The sequence below is a fragment of the Solanum lycopersicum genome, chromosome 6 (genome assembly GCF_036512215.1).
Source record: "Solanum lycopersicum chromosome 6, SLM_r2.1".
NCBI classification, from domain to species: domain Eukaryota; kingdom Viridiplantae; phylum Streptophyta; class Magnoliopsida; order Solanales; family Solanaceae; genus Solanum; species Solanum lycopersicum.
This window is the reverse complement of record NC_090805.1, coordinates 39,243,719-39,270,359: the sequence shown is the minus strand read 5'-3', so window position 1 is coordinate 39,270,359 and position 26,641 is coordinate 39,243,719. Positions and strand designations below refer to the sequence as shown.

Genomic DNA, 26,641 nt, shown 5'->3' with positions numbered 1-26,641 from the left:
GTGCAATTTCCATTATAATGAAATAATTCTAATTTGGCTGATACATGTAAGGAATGGAACTCCAGCTTTCAGTGGTAAAAATGCAAAAACATTTTCTGGTAGTTACTTGATTATAATGATATGTAGAAATATTGCACAAGCATATATATATATATATATATATATATATATATATATATATTAAGCACACATGTCTTGATCGACGTGTGCTTTCTAGAAATATAAGTTCGAGAATAATTTAGTTATTTTAAATTTATTATAGTGATATTTTTCAAATTAAAACTCTTAAAATATCACAAATATCGCATATACTATTAAAACGTAAGTTTAAAATATTATTAAAATAATTGACGATAAAATTAAATATATATTAATCCGAACTTGTCCAAATCTTTTTTATCTAATATATATATATATATATCCACAACTAAGAGAGAATTAAGCACACATATCTCGATTGATGTGTGCTTTCTAGAAATATCACATATACTATTTAAAAAGTAAGTTTAATATATTATAAAAATAATTGACGATAAAATTAAATATATATTAATCCGAACTTGTCCAAATCTTTTTTATCTAATATATATATATATATATATATCCACAACTAAGAGAGAATTAAGCACACATATCTCGATTGATGTGTGCTTTCTAGAAATATCACATATACTATTTAAAAAGTAAGTTTAATATATTATAAAAATAATTGACGATAAAATTAAATATATATTAATCTGAACTTGTCCAAACCTTTTTTATCTAGCATATATATATATATATATATATATATATATATATATATATATATATATATATATATATTATAATTTCTCACTCATATTCCTATATACTTTTCTTGGATCAGACAATGGGAAAGAACTATAAATATCTGGTGACAAATAAAAATAGTTATAATCATTGGAGAGTGAAAAATTGAATTTGAATATTCATTTACTTAACATTTAAAGGACCACCTTCTTGTTTCCACAATAAAAAAATAATCTCACTTATTCCTTATGTTATAGTACGCATAATATAAAGTACCAAAGAAATTTATATTTACATATATTTTTATACATAGAGATATGAAAGCAGCTGATGATCAAACAAAATCTAGAATTAAAATTGAAGAAGTCCTAAAAGAATAGAAGCAAGAAACAAAATATAAAAAATATATAAGCAATAATTATTATTAGATGAAATAAACAATATTCCTCAAACAAAACACACCAGGTCGAATTATGTAGGCAACTAAAGTTGTACACCCACAAGAGCATGACAAAAAAACACAATAATTTATCAAAATAAAGTACTAAAAGGCTATTTTATACTAGGGCAAAAATAAAAAATCAGTAATAATTACTTAAAATGTTCTAAATTAAGCCCCAAAATGAAATAAGGACGAATTATCTATATTTGGGCTATCGAAACCTCCTCCATGGTCGTATGATTAATTCGCGATGTTGAATTTTTTGACTCAATTTTTTCAAAGCTAATAATTTAATTTGATTAAAAAAATTGAGAACTTTTTAAAGTTTCATTAATCTATTGGTCTTTGTAATAGGTTAGATTTGGTAAGATTTTCAAAATCCTATTTGAAAATGCATAAAGATCTCAATGATAGCAGAAGATCTTATTCCAAAACTTGCTTTTGAAGTATCTTTTATGATTTTATGAATGTGAGATATTCTTTGATTTGCATCTACGTGTACATACAACTTCCAGTAAATATATTACTAACTACCTATTATTATTATTATAATTTATATTGTGTATTATTTTTTATAGTGAATGGCCTTTGCACATGCAATATTGTCTGGTAGAAGACACCAAGAAAGACTCTCCATTCACCCACCCACCCTCACCAAGAGAGGAAAAAAAAGAAATTTGTTTAATTAGTTAACGATACTAATAATTAAGTAATTTTTATCTTTATTATGAACGATCTTTTCACGTTGAAAGAGGTATAAAATAAAAATTCAAAGACAAAAGGTAAAAATGATTGTCAACAATCTCAAAAGGCACATTAATTTTCTTTTTAACTAAAAGAACAAAAACACTCCATTATGAGTGATTTTCTTCTGACAAAATTGACTATGTTACTTAACTAAAAAACATGAAACTCGCTTATCTAACAGCGATTTCATCCGAATTATTGTTTTACTTAGAATCGCTGCTGTAGCAGCGATATCTACACCCAAAGTGAGAAAGTGTACTAATTCTGCTCAATTGCCTTTTTTTAAAAAAAAATGCTGAATTTTTAAAAAAATTGCTATCTGTTCAAAATTAAAAAAAAAAAAAAAAAGTTAAGGTTATTGCTGTCTGACTAGCGATTTAACAAAAAAAATTCACTTTTTAAAGGACCTCAGATATTTCAATTTTAAAAAGTTTTTTTTGGTTGTTGAAAAACGCTTCAAGAATAGCGATGTTTAAAAGAAGAAATTGGTAAGATCGTTGCTAGAGTAGCGATTTTAATGTAACGGTGTCAATTTTATCAAAAGAAAATCGCTCCGTTAGAAGTAATTTTACCCTTTTAATTAAAAAGAAAATTAATGTACCGTAATATTTGACAAATTCTTTTTCCTTTTTAGCTCCGAACTCTATGAAATAACTAACTATTCTCTTTGTTCCACTTTACTTTGGTCACATATATATGTTCTATTCAAGTAATACTTAGGCAGTATTTAAGATTTTTCAATAGAAATTATTAATGTCAAATACTTACTCATAATCTAGCTTATTAGACACCTTCCCAACATGGCACATGCCATCGACACAAAAACATATTACACCTTCAAATTGCTTCTCTGACGATTTTTATATTTAAAAGTTTGGAGTTGGATTGAGCTGTATTTAATTTTAAATTTTGTAAGAAATATTCTCAAATCAAATATTTTTTAAAGAAAATGGGGTTCATACTTTCAATTTTAAAAATCATTAAAATTATTCAATTTGATTAATTAATCTGAAATATAATAAAATCAAATTTGATCTAAAAGAATAATATTTCAGATTAGATGATAGTTATATAATATCATAGATTAGATCTCATATACGAGCTATTCATACTATTATAACAAAAAAACACTTTATTTGAAAATTTTGTAGGAATTGAAAATGAAGTTGCATTTGGTTATAATTTTTGCAAATAATATTTTAATTGTTTGAATGTATTTACTTGAAAAAAGTAAATGCAGTAAGAGTTATTAAAAAATGGAAGTGAAAAAAATAGAAAGAAAAAAAAACATTACCTATTTATTATAAGTCAGGGAACAAAAATCAAAATTATAGATTTTGTACATAAAAAAGCAATTCCTAATTGTCTTCCTCTAAACCAATGTTAAATACTCTATGTATCAAAACTAGCTTTTCAATATCTTTAATAATCTCTTTTCAATGTACATAACCTCTTCAATTGAGTAATTTAGAATCGATTACATAACTTTTTTTTTTATTTCTGAAACGTTTTCTAACAAAAGCGACTTTATAATACAGGTTATTAGAACTTGAGTTTCTCTAATCGAGGATAAAGGAATACTTTCCGTTCCACCACAATCCTTAATTATATGGCCTTGTTTACTTCTAATAACTCTACCAACACTCGTTGGCCTCGAATTATATGATCAAACGCCTACTTTTAGACAAGAGTCGAATCGGTTATATGCATTTTAACCAAAGTCATATGAATTATAATCACTTTGTTGAAAGATAAAAATTAAACTAAAGAAACGAAAAAATATAAATCATGACAAATCCAGCAAATTGAAGACATGTCTCAACATCTGTCCCAACTCAATAAATTGTCATATTTCTTTTTCATCTTTCCTCAAAGAAAGATAGCTTTGACAAAAAGTATCTAGATACAATTATCTTCTAAACTATTGCTCAATCATTCATCCACAAGTTCAATACAAAATTGTCTTTGTTTAGGAACACTTTATATCCTCTGTAAAAACCTTTTGAGTAAATTCAAACTTAGTTAGATCTTAATTCAAGTATCGAACACCAAAAGGAACCAGAAGAAAAATATCAAGAAATGCAAAATTCTCCCACTATACAAATCTAATACAAGTTTGTTCAACTGAATAAATAGATGAATGTCTCATCAAATTCCAAATACGCCATAATTCAAATGTTTAAGAAATCAGGAAAATACTTGAAAGTGCTATAAAAACAGGAGAGAACTTGAGCACTAAAGGCTTGTGAGCATCAAAATGCCCTCTTAAATTGAGCATTTAAAAAGAATTAAGTCTAAGAGACAACAATGTTGTGACAGAAACAAATAAAAATGATATTTATCAGCTGACCACACCTATTCCAAACTTAATTTTTCATAATCGAAGACCTACATCAAAATTGTAGCAAAAGACAGCACGAGATAACCTAACATCCCATATTACTTCAGAGGAATGAACCTTGATGAGTGAGTAGCACCAATACCGGGTCTTCCATGCTTGACAGGCTTGTATGATATTGAGAACTCAGCCAGATAGTGGCCAATCATCTCAGGCTTGACCTCGATCTGATTGAATGTCTTCCCATTGTAAATCCCAATGACACTCCCAATCATCTCAGGAACAATAATCATGTTCCTCAGATGAGTCTTGACAGGCTCTGGCTTCTCACCTTGTGGAGCCTCACGTTTCTGCATTAAAATGCTCAAATGAATAAGGTAGCAGACTAAACAAAGTACACCATTTTATATATGCAAATGGACCACATACAAGACTGGAGAGACATAAAGATAGTAATACAAATAAATCAAGGAAACTGTCATTTCAGTTGAAACATGAGAGCAAGAAAATATAGGGCATGCCCTCACTTGGCAGCAACCAGGAAAAGCACTGCAGACAAATCCTCAAAAACCCAACTAAAACACAATATGACACAGGGTTTCGCACTATACATAAAATCTCGCTGAACAACCAGCCAGAGCAAAATTTCAGGAGAAGTGCCAGCAGAGGTGATTCCTCTTTCAACCTTATGATGATATCCATGTGTAACTCAATTGGAAGAAATTTCACCCTCAGCTATTAAAATTTGCAGGGCAGATTGAGCGGAAAGGAGCAACTAATTAAGGTTCTATTGAACAAGTCTAAAGTTCAAATATTAACAACAGTAAATTCAACCAAAAACAGAAAACAAAAATGATTTTTCCCTCCACCAAAATCTGTCAAGTACAGCTTTTCACATCAAATTGGATTGCTTCTTACCTGAAACCAACCTTCGTCTAGATAAATGAGAATGCCAAAGAAAACCAGCCTAGCAGAAGTCTTTTTAAAAAATGCTTTAAACAAACTTATAGTACACATGTTCAAACCTTTATTTAAACTCCAGTATAGGGAATATACACTAAAGACGTTTTACCTAGCAGCCAATACCTTATGGCTTATACGATCTTTTCACAGTTGTATTTTGCTTATCCATAAACTTGGGTTTTTTTGGATATGTAAAAGTTCCACTGGTTTGCACCAAGAGATGAATAGAGGGTTTCATTATCTGGTGGAGATATTCATACATTGTGGAGTGTGCTGATTTGAGTACAAAAAGTCTTTGTTAAGCAGAAGTTAAAGATTATACATACTCCACCGTAAAATCAAAATTAAGGTACAGCTCCAGGACCAATCTTAGCATAGTGCGCAACCATAAGCTTTTGGGATGATAAATTTCCCATAGAGAGAACTAAGTAAGCAAAAGTATAAAGATCACATGTAAAATAGAAGAAAAAAAATTGGAAAATAATAAATCAAAACACTTAAAAGAAATGGAAAAACAATATGCATGACCGTCCAATAAAATTTAGACCATAAGTAATTATCTCCTCATGAAATCCATTTGTCATATCAATGCAAGGAAACCATGCAAAAGACTACCTTGCTAGCACAGATCATCAAAAGAAAGCTAGATACATTTATGTGCAGCTGAATGACTATCCTAAGCTTTATCAAATTCTACGACGTAGCATTCCAAAATATCCGGCCGCCAAGAAGGGTGTGGAGCAACTACTTAAGCATTTATATCAATCATAACACATATAAAAGTTGGTCACTAAACGTAACATGAAAATAAATTTCATCCATGGGATAAGCAGATGAAAAGGGACTGATATGCATACCGCCTTGCGCAACTTCTTGATCAAGGCCATTGGCTTCCTCTTCAAACCTCTCTGGAACCTACAACAAATAAAAACCAAATAACAAGAAGCATCAACAAATATCTCCACATATTTGAAGGAATTGTACACATAAGCTAATACTTCCTCCGTATCGATTTGTTTTTTCCTACTTCCCTTTTAAATTTGTTTCAAAAAAAAGTTATCTTTTCTTATTGTAACTCTTAATTTTAACTTTCCCTGTGTCGATAAATTTGACATATGACACATACACATTTGGCATACCTTTAATTTAAGAAAACAAAATTCAAAAGTCTTATTTAGTTCTTTAAACTACATGCAAGTCAAAACACAGCAAACAAATTGAAATGGGGAAAATAATATCATACTAAACATAATCTGATTACGTAGTAACATAACGCTACATCAGTAGTGAAGTTGCACTCTCTCAGTAATGAAGTTGAATCAAACAATTCATTTTTGTACACAATTTGGTTGAGAGTGGGCGTAAAACTAAAAGTCGTCATGTCAAAATTAACAAAGGTTGTGCTAATCTTCTCATGTGAGTCTGTACAAACCTTCTGCGAGGACGAGCATTGAAGAGCTTTACGAGCTCGTCAGTGGACATGTCGAGCAGAGAATCGAGATCGATGCCTCTGTAGCTAAACTTCTTGAACGTCCTCTTTCTGGGCTGTCCTGCTGCCACATCGGTTTCAACATCGGCCTGAAAAGCAAACAACAATGAGTTATATACAAAAGCATCAGAATTGACACAAAAAGAGCGAAAATGTGAATGTTTGAAGATACTAACCATGGCTGTGGAGATGAAACCGTCGACCTCTCTCACAGTAGCTAGGGTTTTTCACGGCCGGAAAGGGGAAATTATATCTTAACAAGGATGACAGATTTTGGGAGTTCGAAAGGATTTTTGATTGATCCATTGGCCCATTGGATCTAAGCTGCATAGTCAGGCCCAGATTTTTGGTCCAACATTATTAAATTTCAATTACTGAAAAATACTTGTATATTCTTTATAAATAATTACTGATTTTAGCAATATTTTTTATTTATTATCATTTATATTAATACAATGTTAAATTTGTAATATATATTAAAAATGAATTAAGTATAATATATACATATATATATGTATTATAACTATTTTAAAAAATATATTATGCTTGTTTGGTAAAAAATTGACACATTGTATTATAAGTGTATAAAATATGTACAAAATGTATTATCTATCAATAAAACTTGTATTATATGTGAATAATAAATTTTTTTTAAATATGAATTAAAAGTGTATTAAAAATGTATTAAAAGTGATAAAGTAAAAAAATGTTATTGTTATAAATTGTAAATATTTTTTATTTGTAGTATATTATGTAAGTTTCCCTATAGTAATAGGGAAAATTGTATTCCTTCCATTTCAAAAACAATGACTCTATTTCCTTTTTAGTTTGTTTCAAAAAGAATGATCCCTTTTTTGTTTTGGTAACATTTTTACTTTAATTTTTTACGTGACAGGTTTTAGACTAAAAGATTAAAGGGCATTTTGATACATTTAACATAAGTTTTATTTAGAACCACAAAATTAAAAAGTCTTTTTTTTTCTTAAACTCCGTTTCAAGTCAAAATAGGTCATTCTTTTTTAAACGAAGCGAGTATGAAATAGCAAACTATTAATGAAAGTTGCTCTTTATTGTATGTATTTGTACTATACATATATATAATTCGCAATTACAATATCGTTATTGGCTCGTGATGAGTTATGAAACTTCATTGGTATCCATGGGAAAGTTTCGAAGCTAAAGTCCAAGTTGCGGATTTATGAAATTGTTTCTAGATTTAAATTGGTGATCTTTTGAAATATTGGATACATTACGAGAATTCGTATCTTAAATTTGAGAGATGTGGTACAAATTTGAAGCCTATTTAGTGGATTTTTAGGTGTATTTGTTCACTGTTATATATGTACTTACGTAAATTCATCACCAAAATGTATTTGGAGAACCAATTGAAGCGTATATACTTTTTGTTATTTATGATGTATTAAGAAAAAAAAGGGCTAAAGTCATCAATAAACTCTTAAATTTATCTGCATCATTCAGTTAAACATCTCAACTGAGGTTTGTATCTATTGAACACCTTGACTGTTATGAATTTGAACCATTTCGACCCCTTTTTAATTTTTTTTTTCATTATTACTAATTTTTTTTAAAAAAATAACCATGTTTCTTTCTTCTTTCTCTTTCAAAATTACAGACTGCTACAATCAATTTTTTTGTAACAACAAAATGTACCACCTTACATTTTTTTACAAATTTACTTCTTTCTCTTATGCTTAAATTTAATAAGAAATGGAGTCAACTATTTACATTTCCTTTGTCGGGAAAAATGAAGAACATAACCTATGTTTTTTTATCGAAATAATGGAGATCATCATTCACTTTTTTGTTGGAAATATGGAGGCCGCAAACACTGTCGCCTTTCATAACAAAACATAAATCGAAAGTAAATTTAAAATCAAAATAAAAACAGATGAAAAGATTTTTTTAAGAAAAAGAAAAAGAAAATATTCTATCAATTAAGATAGGAACAAAAAAGAAAACATAAAGAGAAAAAAAAGAAAGATAAAATCATACTTAGGATATGTTAAAATCTCTATTTAAAAAATAACAATGGCGAACAAGAGGTGATTTTAGTGAGAAAAGAAAAGGAAAGGTTTTGAGTTGGTGTCCGGTGCAGGGGCAGAATGAATTATTTTTTTTGGTTGAAATTCTTTTTTTTCAGATTTAGATTTTTTAATTTTCAAAATTTATTGTTATAATTATTTAAATATAAATGTCACACGTCTTTCATTTGATTTGTTATTTTGTCATGTCAGCTGCTTTCTATTTTTATCAGGTTTTAGAAAAATATATTAATAGATATTTATTTTTAAGGTTTGAGTATCTAATAGATAAAGAGGCATGTTAAAGTGTCTAAGTGAATTTTGCGACAACTTTTAGGATCGTAGAAAAAAAAAATTGTACAAATGTTTGAGCTTTGAGCAAGAATTACATAAAGAAGTTCTTGACCCATTCATATTTTGGGGGACTGAAGCAAACACCTATTTTCCCCTGTTTTCAATCTTTAAAATAGCAGTTTTGAGCTCTTGTTGGAGAGTAGACCTTGTAGGTATTAAAACCATGTCTTTCCAGACTGAACCAGGAGTCTCCAGAGACAATACATCATCTCCCTCATACAGCTCGTAAATCGATTCTGCTTCTTCCTTCAACTTTTTTACCATTTCCAAACACTTGATGTCCTCTGGTTCCACCAACATTTTGTTCGCTCCGTCTTTCCATGCTATTAACTGCAACAACGACAACATATCTAATGTAATAATCACACAGAGTGTACTGGAGTCCTGTGAAGGGTAGAATGTATGCAGTAAATACGGTTGAGATAAGAATGTTACCGGTGGTTTTGAGCCTAAGGCATTGGTGCAGTATAGCCTAGCGTTATCAACAAGTTCACAGTATTTGGGAAATGCATTTGCAAATCTCTTGTGAGATTTCAATTGGGGCTTTACTCTGACTGCCCTCCCTGTTGCTATAGCTCGCCTGCATACAACGACAACCACGTCTCAGTTCCAAATTATTTAACGATTTGAATATAAATTGATATCTTTTACAAGTTTTAGAAAATTACTTAGCAATGTTTGACATATTATTCGTACCTTATGCCTCTAACAACAGCTAGGTAAGGATCACATACAACTCCCACCAATTCTATTCTGTAAGGTTTACTGATCTTATTAGCTGACTCTTCTCCATTTTCCTGTTCAATTTGTTCCCAATAATTTTCAGTAACTGTGCCATCCTCTGCAACCTTATAACCTTCCCCCATTCGATATCGATGTTTGTGTACATTTCTTGCCATGGCTATGGTCTGCTCAACAAATGGCTCCCATGATAAAGTTCCGTCCATTATAACATCGCGCCCCTCGTTAAGAGCTGTGACTAGCAGAGATGATGCTGCATCTGTTGAATTTTGATGTACCTGTAATATATATTTCGAAAAATTTAATGATTGTTGTTGGGAGGATATATACTATTAACCACGCGTTTGCATAAGTAGAAGTATTAATTGTTACCAATTCAGCAGTTTGAAGCATGTCATTATGATGACCTCTTGAGCTAAGGGCTCTGTAAATTACATCCGTCTCCTTGAAAGCATCTGCCTCTACTACCACTGCATTTGCAACTGCTTCCAACCAGAATGGCCTGCCAAATTAGTCAACATATTATTGTGAAATAGTAACATATTATTGTGATGGTTGGATAGTTAGACACGTAAGATCTTAGTTATTCAATTGATTGGCTATTTAAACTCCTGATAAGAGTTCGATTATTACAAATCTCCTCATCCATTTTGCTCATACCCCAAGTCGATACGCAGTAATAATTACTTACTGTTTGAGGATGTCTTTAAGGACAGTACTTTTGCCAGCTCCCATTCCACCACCCATAAGGAGGAGCACTGGACTTCTTTGACTGTGAGCCACCGGCACCATCACGTCCGTACATCTGGACTCACCAGTACCGTTAGATGATACCGTTCCGATCGCCTTCATCTCGTCGACCAGCGTAGAAAATACCCTTGTTACTTTCAAATCTTTTGTTATCTTCTCAAATCTCTGCTTCCTGAAATTGAAAACGATCGAGTTGATTTAGTAATTAATGAAGTGAGTTGAGAATTATTAAATTTTAATTATTATAACGAAATGTTGTTATCGACTTCAAAGTTCATTCCACTAAAGGGACCAGTAGCTGCCAATGATTGTTGTTGGGAGGATATATACTACCTGCCAATGTCTACCTCTCTCCCAAATATCTCGCTCGCTTCGTCACTTTTTGTACAAATACAAGTGTATAAAAATTATTTTTAATTGTATAAAGCAGAGAAAATTGTATAAAATACATATATTTTTGCTCCTCTATCTCCCCTCTTCCATATCTCGCTTGCCACTCTCCCAGATCTCGCTCACCACCCTCGTTTTTCTCACTTATATAACCAGAAGCGAAATGTATAAATTGCATTTCTATTTGTATCAAGCGTGAGAACATTGTATATATACACATGCAAGTACATATATACACTTATAATTATACAATAAAAATACTCCTCTGTCCAGTTTTTTTTGCCTTTCTCTTTCTCGTTTTATACAATTTTCAAATTGTATCTAATTTCTCTCTTTCTCGATTTATACAATTTGCTTCAACTGTATATGTATAGCGAATTATACAATTTTTATATTTGTTATGAACACAATTATATAAATTTTACTGTAACATATAAATATAAATTTTTTATTTAGAAAGTTGTCCCCTTTTTTTTCACAAATAAAGAAAAACAGTGACACTTCATTTTCAGCAAGGGGCCAAGGACTGCCTATACCCCTACGGCCCACCCACATTGAACAAATAAAGAAAAAAAAATTGTTTAGTTTTACTTTCTAATTTATACAAGCTCGAAAATAGCAAAATAATTTAAAATTTTACTGTTTAGATATAGAACATTTTCAACATGTCAATTGGGTTCAATTGATTGATTCTACTTTCAAAATTTGGATTCTTGTTCACCGCTAAATCCATGTTAATCACCAGCGAGATAATACTCCTTGAATGTTTTGTGATCAAAATCTTTGAATTTTATTTTTTATATTAGTGAAATTCAAAATATGCTGAAATTTCATTTGTAAAAATTAAAATTTTCAAATGATGACTAGCTTATATTCTTTTTAAAAAAAAAAAAAACTGACTATTGGTGAATTTTTTTTTTTATCTCTAGCTCTCCCAAAACTGACCACACAAATAAAATAGAAATTTGATTTTTACATTATCTTTGGTTTGAGATGAGGTGAAACAGATTTTCTGATCCTGAATTTAAAGCTGCCACCACGTGAAAAGTAATGATAAAAAGCCTTTGCAAAATTGACAGGAAATATAAATTTTAATGCCATTTGATCAACAATAATATATGCACTTAGTTCAACAAATAAATACGGAGAGTATGTATTAAATATTAAACTAAATGCAATTTGATTAATCATTGAAAATTCCTTTAATTCCGGTTGATCATCTAATCATCAAGCCCCACGCCAGGTTATTATCCTTTACAGTACAATCACTTCTAAAAAATTATATTTTCGTGCTAAAAAAGTTCTAAACGAAAAATAATATAATAATATTTTCATTCGAAAATTATGAAATTTTTCACTATTTTAATAAAAATCTATTTTATCATGTATATTTAATTCAATAAAAAAGTTAATTTTCATTAACAATTTTTTGTTTCTAACAGTGAATATAGTGAGAGTAATTTGTGTACTTTTTTTTTAACATATCCATATTTAATTGTCGATACAATAAAATGGTTCATTTATTTTAAAGTTGATGATTGTGAGGGACTATTCTTTTTTGTTTTATTTTATGTCTTATCGTCCAATATTCAAATTCACTAATATGATTCATTTAATCCATACTTAAAACATTTAATTAAGAACATGAAAATCTCAATTATTTATTAGAAATCAGAATAATTATCTAGATGTAGTAGGTTTGTTTGTCGTCACTACATAGTTTCAACAAATGAGAAAATAGTTTTAAAATAATAAAATTAAATAATCAATTAATTACCTTGTAGCTGCCAACACCAAATCCTTGAGTCTTTTCTGCTCAGAATCAACACTTAACACCTTGAACAAAAAAAAAAAAACTTTTTTTTTCAATTTGTGATTTTATAAAAAAAAAAAGCAAATGAAAATAAATATATAAAATAGTATACCTGAGTAATTAACATAGAAGCTTTACTCCAATGAAAAGCAAAATAAGCAAGAATGCATCTCTCTAATTCATTTTCCAATTTGACAAACAAAGATTCAGCATCTTCTTCATTTGCAAAGTATTCAAAAATACTATTATCACATCCTTTGGATCTCTTCAGGTATTCTTGTACTAGCTCACATAACCCAACACACTCACTTTCATCTTTAAATCCCAATTGCCTTGCTACATACATACACATAAAATTTAATTACTTTAAAAAATAGTAGCCCTTCATGTTTAAATAGAAACGAACAAATATCTCACCAACATAATGAGAAAACTTTTCGAGTCTACCAGCAGCGCGGCCAGATTCAGTGCTTGTGTCAAAAATAGGTGAAAGTTGATGATTCATCGGATCATCAAATTTGGGTGATTTAGATTTATAATTGCGAAGATGATGCATGGCGAAAGCTGAGATTATTCCTACAAGACTACTTACGCACAGTAGAGGCACTTTTCCATCTGCAGGAAAAAATGAAAACAAAGTTTATATTATATATAGGACAAAGTAATTAGAAAAACTTTGGACTATTCAACAAAAAGGTGAGACGATATTTTGACAAAATGAAGAATTTGAAGATGTCAAATTTCAAAGTTTGAGAATAATTGGTAGAGAGGAAAGGACATAGTGGGTTACATTTCAGCAGCATGTTTGATTTTTTTTTTTCTTTTTCAACTAAAATAAAAAGTTTGAAATTTTTATTTCTTCGTTTAGACTTTAATTTTGTAGTGGAGTATGAATTATTTGAGAAAATTAAGCTAATGGGGTAAGAGAGAAAAAAAAAGGATGATTGAGTCAACTCGTCGAAGATGAAAGTAAAAAAGTGATCATTGTATGGTTCATATAGGTTTAGGTACATATTTGTTTTTCGTGAGTGGTGTGGTGGACCTGAAGAAAATGTGAATTTTTAAAATATCTAGTATGAACTTTATTTGGAATTTTCAAAAATATTTTTGTGTTGCCTAAAATAACTTACGGCATTAGAAATGTATAAAATTATTATTCATCCATTTATGGGTTTCAAAATGTCCTTGTCACCTATTTTTGGTTTAAAATTGATCACTTAATTAACGGTTTTAAATTTAAACTATTTAAATATTTTAATATGCGATGCTCAATTATTTGTTATAACTTAATTTATTAATTGGGTGGAGTTTAATTAGTATGAGCGAGTAGTGGATTGGTTTATAAATGATACTAATAAATTAAATTATTACTAATAATTGAGCGTCAAGTATTTTAAAAAATATTTAAAAAATTTAAATTTTAAACCGTTAAATAAGTGGTTAATCTTGAATTCAAAAGTGGATGACAAAGGTATGTTAGAGTCATAAGTGGATGAGAATGGTATTTTGGAGTCAATGGGTGGATGAAAGATAATTTTGTATCATTCTCAATACTTCGTGAAAATTTTAGGTCCTTTTTCGAAATTAAAATTAAAATAATAAACATGTTGGTAATTATCTTCTTTTATACTAGAGGATGGCAAGTCCGTGCAAGCACGGGCCTTATGGAAATTAGTAATAAAAATAATTATCATTAGTTAATTTAAATAAAATTTGTTAAGTTATAAATTAATTAATTTATATAATATTCGTTAAATTTTAATTTAATTGATTCAAATAGGTATTGTTATAGTTTTATAGTTTTGAGTTAGTTTTATAATTTTGAGTTTAGGCCAACGACTTAATGAGTGCTCGATTTTTCAGGAAGAGTCCAAATTTCGATAGTTAATATGAAGAAAAGATAGTTTTTTCATGTTTCATACTTAATATTAATTATTTATTTCTCAAATTTTTAAGACTTAATAGCAAATATCAATTATTAAAATAGTGCGATAATTAAATAGTCATGCCTATTATTTTTTTAATAAATATGTAAAATTAAAGTACGATAAGTAAAAATAAAAGAAAAAAGTATTTTAAAATATTTAAAGTAAATCAGTAAAAGTATTATTATTGATGTACTTTTAAAGAGTGAAAAAAATGGAATAGAACCACGTAGAATGTATGGACCATAAATAATAGATATCCTAATATTATGCATGTGGAATAAATAAAAAACAATTTTAATCATGAAATGAGAAAATATCACCTAAAAATAAAAAAATAATACCAAGCATAAAAATATTAACAACCAATCATAAAATGACAAAATATCACCTAAAATAAAGAACAATACCAAGCACACATGTTGATACAATAAAGTAAACTCACTCTTCTATAATAGTTATTATTATAATATAATATAAAATATAAATAAATGTGGGTACAAAAAAGGTGTTTTATTATTATTTTTAATTTTTTTTATTAAATATTATTATCCAGCTATTATATTTTTGCAAAATCCATTCCATTTATTTTATCCACCAAATAAAGTACAAAAATGTCAACTTCAACCATCAACCACATAAACTTCTTTTATTTCAGACCTTGCAGTTTGAAAAAAATTATGTTTCGAATTTAATTTCAATACTGAAATTTTAGTTTATCGGTTATGGTAAGGGGAGACAAAATAATGATTGCTTTCGATGTTTAGTAGTGTTGTTTATCTTTTTTATTATAATGAAGTTGTAAAAGTTAAATTGAGTTTTTTTAAAAAAAATTGAGATTATAAATTATATTTATAAAATAATATATTTAAATTTTTTTAAAAATCAAATACTATATTGCCTAACACAATTTCAAATTCGAACTTATTTAAATAATGAAAATTTTAATTTATCGGTTATGTTATGAAAGACAAAATCATGACTTCACGTGATTGCTTTTATTGTCTAATAATGTTGTTTATCTTTTCATAGTATAGTGAATTTGTAAAGGTTAAATTGAATTACTTTTCTAGTTTTTAGAAAATTGAAGATATAAATCATATTTATGTAAAAAAAATTAAAAAATTTGCCAAATTCTTTTTTTAAAAATAATTCAAATATTATTGCCTGATGCTATTTCAAAGTCGAACTTATTTAAATTGTGAAAATTTTGATTTATTAATTTTGTTATGAGAGACAAAATCATGACTTTTTGTAGTTGCTTTCATTGTCTAATAATGTTGTTTATTTTTTAAATTGTGAAGGTTAAATTGAATTACTTTTTTAGTTTTTAAAAATTGAAAATATAAATCGTATTTATATATAAAAAAAATAAGCCAAATTCTTTAAAAACAAAAATAATTTAAATACTATTGCCTGACACGATTTTAAATTCGAACTTATTTAAATAGAGAAAATTTTAGTTTATCAATTTTTTTATGAGAGACAAAACATGACTTCACGTGTTTATTTTGAATGTCCTAATGATATTCTTTTTTTTTATATTATAATGGAGTTGTAAAAGTTAAATGGAATTATTTTTGAATATTTAAAAATTTCAAATACAGAAAAAAAGTTTTTGATTTTCATCAACTATAGCATACATCAGGCATGTGCCTTATTGACGGTTGGTTGAGATCAATTTGATAATGAATCATTTAAATTTAAAAGTTTATTAAAAGTTTTTTTTCACTAAAAAGATAGCAAAAAATATCGAAAGCTTACATAAATATTTAACAATTTTCGCAAAAGATGCACTTTATTTTTAAGTATCCAACGACTATATGATTTTGTAAGTAGTAATATCACTTAAATTGTAATAAGGGGAGTAAACTTTTCATATTTGTAAGTATTTATTCGGGAAAGACAAGATCAAACAATATGTATTTAAAGTAAGTTAAATTAATTAAGCTAATCTAAACCATAATGACTTTACGTTTGTCTTTAAAAAACCCATTATAATGCAATTTTATAAAACAATGTTCCCATTAAACAATGAACATTGAAAGGAAGAAATGTCATTTTCTGATGTCATTTTCGGGATGGGAAAGCAAAGTTTAAATTAGAAGAGACGTTTATCATATTGTGTATTATTTATTTTTTAAAAAGATATTTATAGATATTATTTTTATTTATAGGTAATTTCATTGTCATAGAGTATTATTTTTACTTATACGCAACTTCATTATTTTTTAATAAAAGAACAAATGTAGATACACATATATAAATTGACAATTATTGAGCCAAATGATACTCCTGAATACAGCGAATCATGTTTAAAAATATAGTATTAGCGTTATTAATTACATATCGATAGAGCTCTCTTAGGTTTTAATAACACTATTATTTTTTAACTTAAATTTCATGTAATGGGGAAAGATAATTTTGCTCAAGAATTGTCAAATTTATCTATATGTTGCGACGTTTGTTCTTTGAGAATTGAGATAAGTGTCAAAAATACGTCTAAACTATTCACTTTTTTTAAGTTTCATATCTAAACTATTGAGACTATGAGTTTCATACCTAAACTATCACTTATTAGTTTGATAAACACACCTCAGTGGTGTGTGTAATGCACTTTCTCTTTTATATGAAAAAACATTGATACATGACATTCCACATAAATAAAATATTTTACCTAGATATAAATTAAATAATAAAATGCTAATATTAAGGAAAAATTAAAAATCAAAGTTTTACTATTCATATAAAAAATTAAATTATTTTTCTTACCTCACTCCACCACCACCTCCACGTACCCACCCACCCCACCCCCGACAACCCCCATCCTTTTTTATAAAAAAAAAGTCATTTATAAAATATTTTTAAAAATTTCATGCTTCATCCTCCCTCCACCTCCAAAAAAAAACACATTCATCCCCTCCCCCAATAAAAATTGATATTATTTTATTTTAAAAAAATAAAAATCGAGTCCATCCTATTTAATCCTCTGTCCTAATTTTTATTTTTTTTACGTTTTTCTCATTTTGTGCACGTATTATATTTTTAGAAAAAAAAATTGAAATAGTATACCGAATATAACATAAATAACTAAAAAAATTTAAAAAGTCTTGTAACGGCAAGTAAAATTATTTTCGATATGTATATCTAAACACTGAAAAAATTAAAAGCAGAGGATAATTATTTTTAAGAAAATAAAATAATATAAATTAGTATCTGAGGAAGGGCTGGGGATGAAGTAAAAAAACAAAATACTTTTATAAAAAAAACTAAAACAAAATAAAAACTTAAAAGAATGGTGGGGATGGGGGGTTTGTTGGGGGAGTGTGAGAGAGGAAGTGACCACGTGCAGTAAGACATTTTATTTTATAAAGAAAATATTATTTTTTATAATAGTTTTTTAATTTTTAATTTTAACTAATACTAATAATTTATTTATTTTTTGTCAAATTAAAATGTTTTATCTACGTGGAGTTGATGTGGAAATTCACCTTTTTTAGGTCCTTACCTTCGCCCTAGAAGTTTACATCCTTTATTTTAGGTTTAATTTAGTCCTAAACGTCTAGGGAAGTTACATAAGCCTCACATTAGTTCTAATTTAACCTAGACATCGACTTTAAGTTATACTAACCCTCATATTAACGCTCTAGTTAAATCTATCATTTTTTGAGTCGTTATAATTTTAGATCACAAAAATTTTATGGAGTATAGTACATGAAAATCGATAAAATCTGCATTTACCTGCTTTGGAGTTCGTTTGAACTTGAAAATGCGTCTGTTTTTCCCGCGTGACGAATTGGTCCATTTCTAAGGTCCTAAAGGATGCCCATGAAGAATTTCGGTCATTTTATATTTGAAATTACGGATCACAAAAAAATCATTGACTATAATACCTGAAAATCGATAAAATTTGTGTTTACCTACTTTGGGGCTCGTTTAAACTTGAAAATGCGCTCGTTTTACCCGTGGGACGAACTGGTCCATTGGTAAGGCCTTTACGAACATCCACGAAAATTTTTGGCCATTTTATCTTAGAATTTTTTTATCACAAAAAATCTATGGATTATATCGGTAAAATCTGTATTTACCCACTTTGGAGCTCATTTGAACTTGAAAATGCGCTCGTTTTTCCCGCGGGACGAACATGGTTCATTGTTAAGGTCTTAATGGAAGTCCATGAAAATTTTTAGCCATTTTGTTTCAAAAATTTTGGATCACAAAAAATTCATGTACTATAGCACACGAAAATCGATAAAATTTACGTTTACCTTCTTTAGAGCTCGTTTCAACTTGAAAATGCGTTGTATTCCCCAAGAGATGAATTGAGTCCATCGCTAAGGTCTTAACGGACATCCAATAAAATTTTTGCCACTTTGTTTTGAAAATTCTGGATCACAAAAAATCCATGGACAATAGCGCACGAAAATTGGCAAAATGTATATTTAACTGCTTTGAGGCTCATTTGAACTTGAAAATGTCCCTTTTTCCCCGTGGGACGAACTGGGTCCATTGCTAAGGCCGTAACGGACGTCCATAAAATTTGGCCATTTTATTTCGATAATTCTGGATCACAAAAAATTCATGAACTATAGCAGAAGAAAATTGATAAAATTTGCGTTTACTTACTTTGGGGCTCGTTTGAGCTCGAAGATGCGCTTGTTTCACTGCGAAACTAATTGGGTTCATTGTTATGGTCTTAACGGACGTGTACAAAAATTTTAGGCTATTTTATCTTGGGAATGTCGCATCACAAAAAATTCATGGACTATATCACAGAAAAATCGATAAAATTTGCATTTACCTTCTTTGGAGCTAATTTTAACTTGAAAATGTCCCATTTTCCCTATAGAACGAACTGCGTCCATTGCTAAGGTCTTAACGGACGTCGATAAAAAATTTCGTCCATTTTATTTTTGGAATTCTGGATCACAAAAAATTTATAGACTATAGCACACAAAAATTACAAAATCTGCATTTACCTGCTTTGAGGCTCGTTTGAACTTGAAAATGAACATGTTTTCTCGACTGGACGAACTGGGTCCATTGCTTAGGTCTTAACGGACGTCCATGAAAAATTTTGACCATTTTTTTTTGGAAATTCTGGATTTAAAAAAATCATTAATTATCGTACACGAAATTGATAAAATCTGCATTTATCTACTTTGGGGTTCATTTGAACTTTAAAATGAGTATGTTTTCCGCGCTGGACGAACTCGTTCATTGCTAAGGTCTTAACGGACGTCTATGAAAAATTTTGACCATTTTATTTCGGAAATTCTAGATCAAGAAAATTTAATGAATTATAGCACACGAAAATTGACAAAATCTGTATTTACCTACTTTGTGTCTCGTTTAAGCTTGAAAATGCACTCTTTTTTTACCGAACGAACTAGATCATTGCTATGATCTTAACGTATTTTCATAAAAAAATTTGACCTTTTTATTTTAAAAATTCTACATCACAAAAAATTGATAGACTATGAAATATTTGAATATATGCAAATATATAATAAGTTAGTTCTTTTTTTTCACTTCAAATATGACCAATAAGTCGGTTTTTTTTTTGTTGTTTTTTTAACCAATAAGTAATGATAAGTATATCTAGAAGTTCTCTATAATTTCCTTTTAAATTCACAGAGTCAGCTCATATTTGGATGCTTCATAATTTCCCCTCTTTTTTTAATTATTTGAGGTGAGGTGGTGATGGACCTAAAAGTATATTTAATTAACTTTTCATTTCCAACTAACACAATATGGACAAAGAGGGGTCGATTGATTTTGAGACAAATTATATCCAGCTTGATTTGATATATAACAAATTAATTAGTATAATGTATAATCAAAGATAATATTACTACTTTTTCCCCATATTTTATCTTTAGAATTAATTAGTTATTCCTTTTTCATTTTCAAGATACAGAATTAAATATTAATTAATAGAAATAGTGTGATAAATAGATATAAAAAATTAATTTTATTCAAATAAGTATGTTAAACTTTAAGCGTAACAATTAAAAATAAACGAGAGAAAAACGTGAAATGTGAAATCAACTTCACATCATAATACAACTCACACGGTATGTTAGGTGCCAACTTCCAAACAAAAAAAAAAAAATTAAAGTAGCATGATTCCATTGACTTGATTAGAGACAATTTATAATAGTGCGTAATCACCTAGAGATCACTAAGAATAAAATAGTAATGAAACATTCAAAAAAATTTAACACATATACAATTGACCTTGACTTTATAATATAATAAACAAAGACTTAAATCTAGAAACAAATAAAACTTACTAATTAATTGCATGCACCTAATGATTAAAAAAATAAAAAGTTAGTTTAATTTTTTGGTTATGCAAATAAAAGAAAAAATAATGCTACAAAAGTTGAATAAATTAAAATATTCATTTGAGAATTGACAAATTCAAAAATCAGTGGTTGACATTACTGTTGAGAATATGATTTGTCTATTCTTTGAAACTTGGAAACTGATTGGAAATAATATATGTGTTTAATTTATCATCATGAATTTAAACACTACCATGTGAATTAAAGTGAAAAAAGTATATATATCTAAAACTTTATGATCAGAGTAACTTTTTAAAATCTTGAAAACTCTCAAATGAGTTTTATGATTTATTGAAAATTGTAACAAATTTGTGGTTGGGATTTGTTGAAGAAGTTATTGTTATACTTTGAATTTATTTTAGTGAAGATTTGAGCAAAGCTAGGTTGACTTTATTTTATCTTAACCAAAAGCAAAATGTATGAAAATAAAGAATAATGTTGTTGTTTTTCAATTGTTATCATCATCACGGTATAATAATGTTTAACAATGCATAATAAGTGTATCATATTTTTTTTTAATAGAAAAAAGCAATAATTATACAAGTGTGAATTGAATTATTTGTTAACTACAAGCAACATAAGAAATTATTTGTGATTTGATAGATAGTGAAAGTCTATTTAATTCTATTAATTGATTTTTGTGGCTCCACTTGTAATCATTAAGTAATATTATATCAATTATTGTCATTATCTCAATCCTATCCAATGCAAAAATCAACAGATTAGCATTCAACTAACTAGATTTATAATAAATCTCAACTTTATTACATATTTTCTGATTGAAACAATCTACAGCAAAATAGGGTTCACTCATAAATTGACTCGAGCATATTTATTGATATGGCATGAAAAATTAACATTTATCTAGACATGTACAAACATATCTTAAGCAAACTAATATGAAATACTCCAGCAAATTCTTGAGATCCAATTTATATTTGAACCCTAATAAATTTTTGAACACCATGATTTCTTCCTTGGTTTCCATTTCATATTTTGGTGGGTTTTTTTTTTTTAAAGAAAAGATCAAAATAGTCTTTGACGTACGTGTAATACTTTATTTTGATCATGAATATATTCTATTTGATCGGAGTGGTCTTTAATGTATAAGAAAGATGTTTATTTTGATCCTTAATATATTTCATTTCGGAACGGTCTTTAATGTGTAACAAAGATGTTTATTTTGATCCTTAATATATTTCATTCGATTGAAATGATCCTTATTGTATACTACAATGTATGCGCAATTTGATCTTTTACCCTAAATCTAACAGATTTATCAAAAATAAAAGTGTTAAATTTAATAGTAGACCTTACATGGCTAACAAAAGTTTTCATTGTTGTCTTCTTTGTTAGCTTCAAAGAAAGAACTCTATGAAATTTAGCATCATTGTCTCTATTTTCTTTAACATGATTTGCTATTTTTCTCGCTTAAATAAAAATGGATATTAGGTCAATATATTAATATTTTAGGAAAGAAAAGATAGTAAATTTTGTTGGAAAAATAGAGAAAATGGTGTAAGAGTTTATGGAGTTCTTTTATAGGAGCTAACAAAAAAGACAATAATGGTAACTTTTGTTAGCCACGTAAGATTCATGATTAAACTAAGAGAAAGTTTTAGAAATAACAAAGATAATAGACATAATAAGAGTCTATAACTATATAATCTTATTAGTTATTTTTATTTAAAAAAAGAGTTGCCATTTAATTTAAAGACAAATCAAGAAAACTTTAAGTTCAAACATTTAAAGCGAAAATCATTGAAATACCAAAAAAAGAGTATGTATGCTCAATTACTAAATGAAATAATCAACTTTTTACACTTAATTACTTTTAAAGGAAAAGACAATAATATTGTCTTAAATATGACTAAGGGCCCGTTTGGATGGGCTTAATAAAAGTAGCTTTAAAAAAGTACTTTTGAAAGTGCTGAAATTTATTTTTAAAATAAGCAGTTATGTGTTTGGATAAAAGTGCTGAAATTGTTATGCCAAACGTGAAAAGGGAAAAATAGAAGAAAGAGATGTTAGGGTTATATGAGTAATTTGGAGATTGTATAAAAATATTAAGGGAAAAAACATAAAAATGTGGTCAACTTAAAACAGCTTATAAGCTAAAAAAAAAAAAAAGCACCCCTACCCCAGCTTTTAACTTTTGGCTTAAAATAAGTTTTTCTTAACTTAAAATAAGCTATTTTGAGTATCGCCAAACAAGTAAATAAGTCAAAAACCAGTTTTTAAGTCAGTTAGACCAGCTTTTAAGCTGAGCCAAACAGGCTCTAAGTAATTAATTTAAAAGTACATTAGAAATCAAATATAGGAAGATAAGTGCTTGCTAAAAAAAATAATTTTAAAAAATAACTAAAACCAGAAATAACTCATCTTTGGCAAATTAACCAACAGCTAGGCTTAAATTTCTGATTTTTCTTTTAGCTTTAGCCTCTATTCTGTCCTAAAATAACATAGGACTGCCAAATTATATCAAAAGCTGCTGCTGAAACTTTTAGGGGACTTTTCGGCCCATTTTCGCTCTTTAAATCCATGTATTCATTGCCTGTATACTCTATATAGGTTGTATTTTGGCTAATTTTACCGTATATCAAATGTATACTGTTTTACGAAGAAATATAGTAAAAGAAAAAAATAACTAAATTTTGAAAAGTAGATTAATCTTATGATTTAAGAGAAATCAATATTCCAAATTGGCAGAGTCGCCACTTAATTTTTAGTAAAAATCAAGAAAAAACTTATAATTATTTTCAAAAGATTTAAATAGATAAAAATCAATTGAAAAAGGGTTCGAAATTCAAATATACATTTCGAGAAGGTGTTAGGTGCTCGCAATGCCCACTAACTCGCGGTTGACCGATATTTGACTAAAATGACTTTTCAAATATAGAAAATCCATTTTTTATTCATTTACTTACCTACTGTTACATTATTATTTTTTTAGTTATATTTTTTTTAGCTATTTAAGGAAAATAAGCAAAAATAATAAAAGAGATCATTTTAAAGGGGAGTGACTTAGGGTTATAAAACAAATATAGTAATATAAGTAAAATTTTTATTAAATAATAATCAAAAACACAAAAGAGTTAATTAAACATAATAATAAATAAAAGGAAGAGGAAATATCACATTTGGGTTTTTGCCCAAATTCAAATTCTTGGGCTTGACCCAAACCTGTCCTAAACTCTAAAGTGGGCCTGCTGATGGGTTTCAGCCCATTTTTTTGCCTCTTTTTATGTTTTGATTTCTGCGTATACATTACGTGAATACCATTGTATACGGACAGTATTTCGGACTCTTCCCTGTATATTGGAACGTATAACAAATGTATACGAATTATTTTAGCCTCTGAAACCTGTATTGTCATTTTTTATCACGTATTTGTTACGATGGATTGTATATCAGTGTATAAAAGCCGTAATTTCAGCCTCCAAAATCTGTAGTACAACTCCTCTTTCAATTCTTTCAAACTTCAGAAATCCAAAAAAAGGACCGATTCGAAATGAAACTTAATTGTATGCGAGGGATGGGGAGTCCGTGAAGATTCGATCCAAGTTCATGCATAAAAAAAAAAGAGGAAGCTTAGCACGATTCTTACTTAAGCCTACCAAATCAAACCAACGCACCTACTAAATTGAGCAACAAATAGTAAGTATGCATGCCACCAAGACAAGACAAGACTAGATTTTGCAAAAAGGGAATACACCATACTCAATACATTTAACTGAAAAGGAAGAAATCAATTTGCCTCATATTTTGCTAACATTAAAATCACACACATAGTTTGGAGAAATTAAGACAAAAAATATAACAAAGGAAAGCAAGCAGTAAGCTAAAGAAAAAAAGGACTTGAAATAGACTCAAATCTTAAGCAGCTGCTCAAAATATATATATATATATATATATATAGTGTTTGTGTGTTTAAGATCATAGAACAAAAAATATATATATATATATTTTAATCTTGAGGTCTTAACATATTAGGTGAAAGTTCAATATAAAAATTGACCAAAAAGAAAGAAAGATTCTTTAATATTTCGAAACAAACTAAAAAGAAAGACACTGTACGACTTATTTATTTTGTTAAAAATACTTATAATAATTATTAAAAAAAAATCTTTACAATAATTTTATTATTATTTAAAAATAGAGACCCTCGAATTGAGTTGGATGCCTCATTTTTGGCATTGAGCCGCCCCGAGGAGAGCATAAAGTCATGATTTATTGCTGCTGTTGTCCAAGGAAAGATCGAACAAATTTTACTTGTGTGTTGATGTTCCTCTTCTTGAGAAAGTCTTCCTAATTAATTAGTTGTGGAAAGAATTTTTGTACTCCAATTTGAATATCATTTCTAGAAAAAATAAATATTTTATTGAAGATGATTTTTTTTTTTAAAAAAAAATAAATATATATGAAGTACAATAAGGTGACATAAAGATCAAAACTTAAATACATAATTGATTATCTATCTATGAAACTTCTAACAAGACAAAATCAAAGCATACCTTAACCAAACTAATATGAACACTATGATTTCTTCCTTGGTTTCCACTTACCTTTCAAATTTTGGTGGAGTTTTCTTTCAAAGAAATGATCAAAATACTCCTTGATGTATTTGTAATACTTTATTTTGATCGTTAATATATTTTCTTTGAGTTTAAAGTCTAAAGAATAATAAAAATATCAAAATGATACGTTAATATTTTTTAAAGGGATAAAATTACTACTGACATAGCGATTTTGTTTTCACACAGTTACTCCTGTTAAAACTAAAATCGCTGACCCAGGAAGGAGCGACTTTCTCTAAAATGTTTTTTCATTTTTTTAAAAAATATCGCTAAAGGTGCAGGGATTTTTGCCAAAAAAGTTTTTTTTTTTTATAAAGATTTTTTTTATAAAACAATCAACATAGTACTACTAATTAACTCCTCCTCACCTCTTCCTATTTTTATGGTAATTAAAAAAAGAACACCAAAAGTGCTGCCAATGCAATCCATTTATTGTTTTTTTTTAGATCATCACTTTATTTAAAATAAAAAAGTTTTCACCAAAATCGCTGCTAAATTTTTTTTACTTTTTAAAGATATTTTTGTGGTCAAAATCGCTGCAGGTGCAGCGATATTCTTCAAAAAAAAAAGAAAAATGTTTTGGAAAAAATTACTCGTTGGTCAGCGATTTTTAATTTAAACGGAGTAACGGCGTGAAATAAAATCGCTACGTTAGTAGTGATTTTGTCCCTTTGATTTAAAAAAAAAAATATTATGCCTTTCTAGAATTTTTCTCAAATTTTTTTTACCTTTAAGACTTCGGATTCTATTTTATTTTATCGAAATGATTTTAATATATGAGATATATGTTTATTTTAATTCTTAATATATTTCACTTAATTAAAATGATCCTTAATATATTACAAAATATATCCATTTTGGATTATTTATTCTAAACCTAACAGATTTATCAAAATAAAAAGTGTTAAACCTAACTGTGGACTTCACGTGGCTAGCAACAAATATCAAT

At 28.2% G+C, this 26,641-nt stretch overlaps 2 protein-coding genes across 3 annotated transcripts; both read right to left on the bottom strand.

Annotated features, from left to right (window-relative positions):
• Nucleotides 1–4,188: 4,188 nt before the first annotated feature.
• Nucleotides 4,189–7,080, bottom strand: LOC101254699 (small ribosomal subunit protein uS19). The gene is made up of 4 exons (XM_004240981.5): nucleotides 6,927–7,080; nucleotides 6,694–6,839; nucleotides 6,119–6,176; nucleotides 4,189–4,648 (listed from the first exon to the last, which is right to left on the bottom strand). Exons 1-4 carry the CDS (start codon nucleotides 6,927–6,929, stop codon nucleotides 4,400–4,402), a joined length of 456 nt encoding a protein of 151 aa, XP_004241029.1. The 5' UTR covers nucleotides 6,930–7,080; the 3' UTR covers nucleotides 4,189–4,399.
• Nucleotides 7,081–9,111: 2,031 nt separating this feature from the next.
• Nucleotides 9,112–14,897, bottom strand: LOC101254392 (calmodulin calcium-dependent NAD kinase). Of its 2 annotated transcripts, XM_004240980.5 has the most exons (9): nucleotides 13,631–14,897; nucleotides 13,258–13,455; nucleotides 12,953–13,176; nucleotides 12,805–12,863; nucleotides 10,579–10,809; nucleotides 10,260–10,389; nucleotides 9,843–10,165; nucleotides 9,582–9,726; nucleotides 9,112–9,476 (listed from the first exon to the last, which is right to left on the bottom strand). In XM_004240980.5, exons 1-9 carry the CDS (start codon nucleotides 13,851–13,853, stop codon nucleotides 9,231–9,233), a joined length of 1,779 nt encoding a protein of 592 aa, XP_004241028.2. In that variant the 5' UTR covers nucleotides 13,854–14,897; the 3' UTR covers nucleotides 9,112–9,230. The 2 variants fall into 2 exon arrangements, with proteins under 2 accessions (XP_004241028.2, XP_069155343.1); XM_069299242.1 differs by lacking the exon at nucleotides 13,631–14,897 and having other exon boundaries at nucleotides 13,258–13,541.
• Nucleotides 14,898–26,641: the final 11,744 nt, after the last annotated feature.

Excerpts from the sequence above, each read along its gene's own strand:
- LOC101254699 (XM_004240981.5), bottom strand. Across the intron at positions 6,177-6,693 it reads AATGCTCGTCCTCGCAGAAG|GTTCCAGAGAGGTTTGAAGA; the intron begins GTTTGTACAGAC and ends TATTTGTTGTAG. Across the intron at positions 4,649-6,118 it reads TCAAGAAGTTGCGCAAGGCG|AAACGTGAGGCTCCACAAGG; the intron begins GTATGCATATCA and ends ATTTTAATGCAG.
- LOC101254392 (XM_004240980.5), bottom strand. The coding sequence starts at position 13,853 with ATGTACCTAAACCTATATGAACCATACAATGATCACTTTTTTACTTTC. Across the intron at positions 10,810-12,804 it reads TTGGTGTTGGCAGCTACAAG|GAAGCAGAGATTTGAGAAGA; the intron begins GTAATTAATTGA and ends TTTCAATTTCAG. Across the intron at positions 10,166-10,259 it reads TGCTTCAAACTGCTGAATTG|GTACATCAAAATTCAACAGA; the intron begins GTAACAATTAAT and ends TATATATTACAG.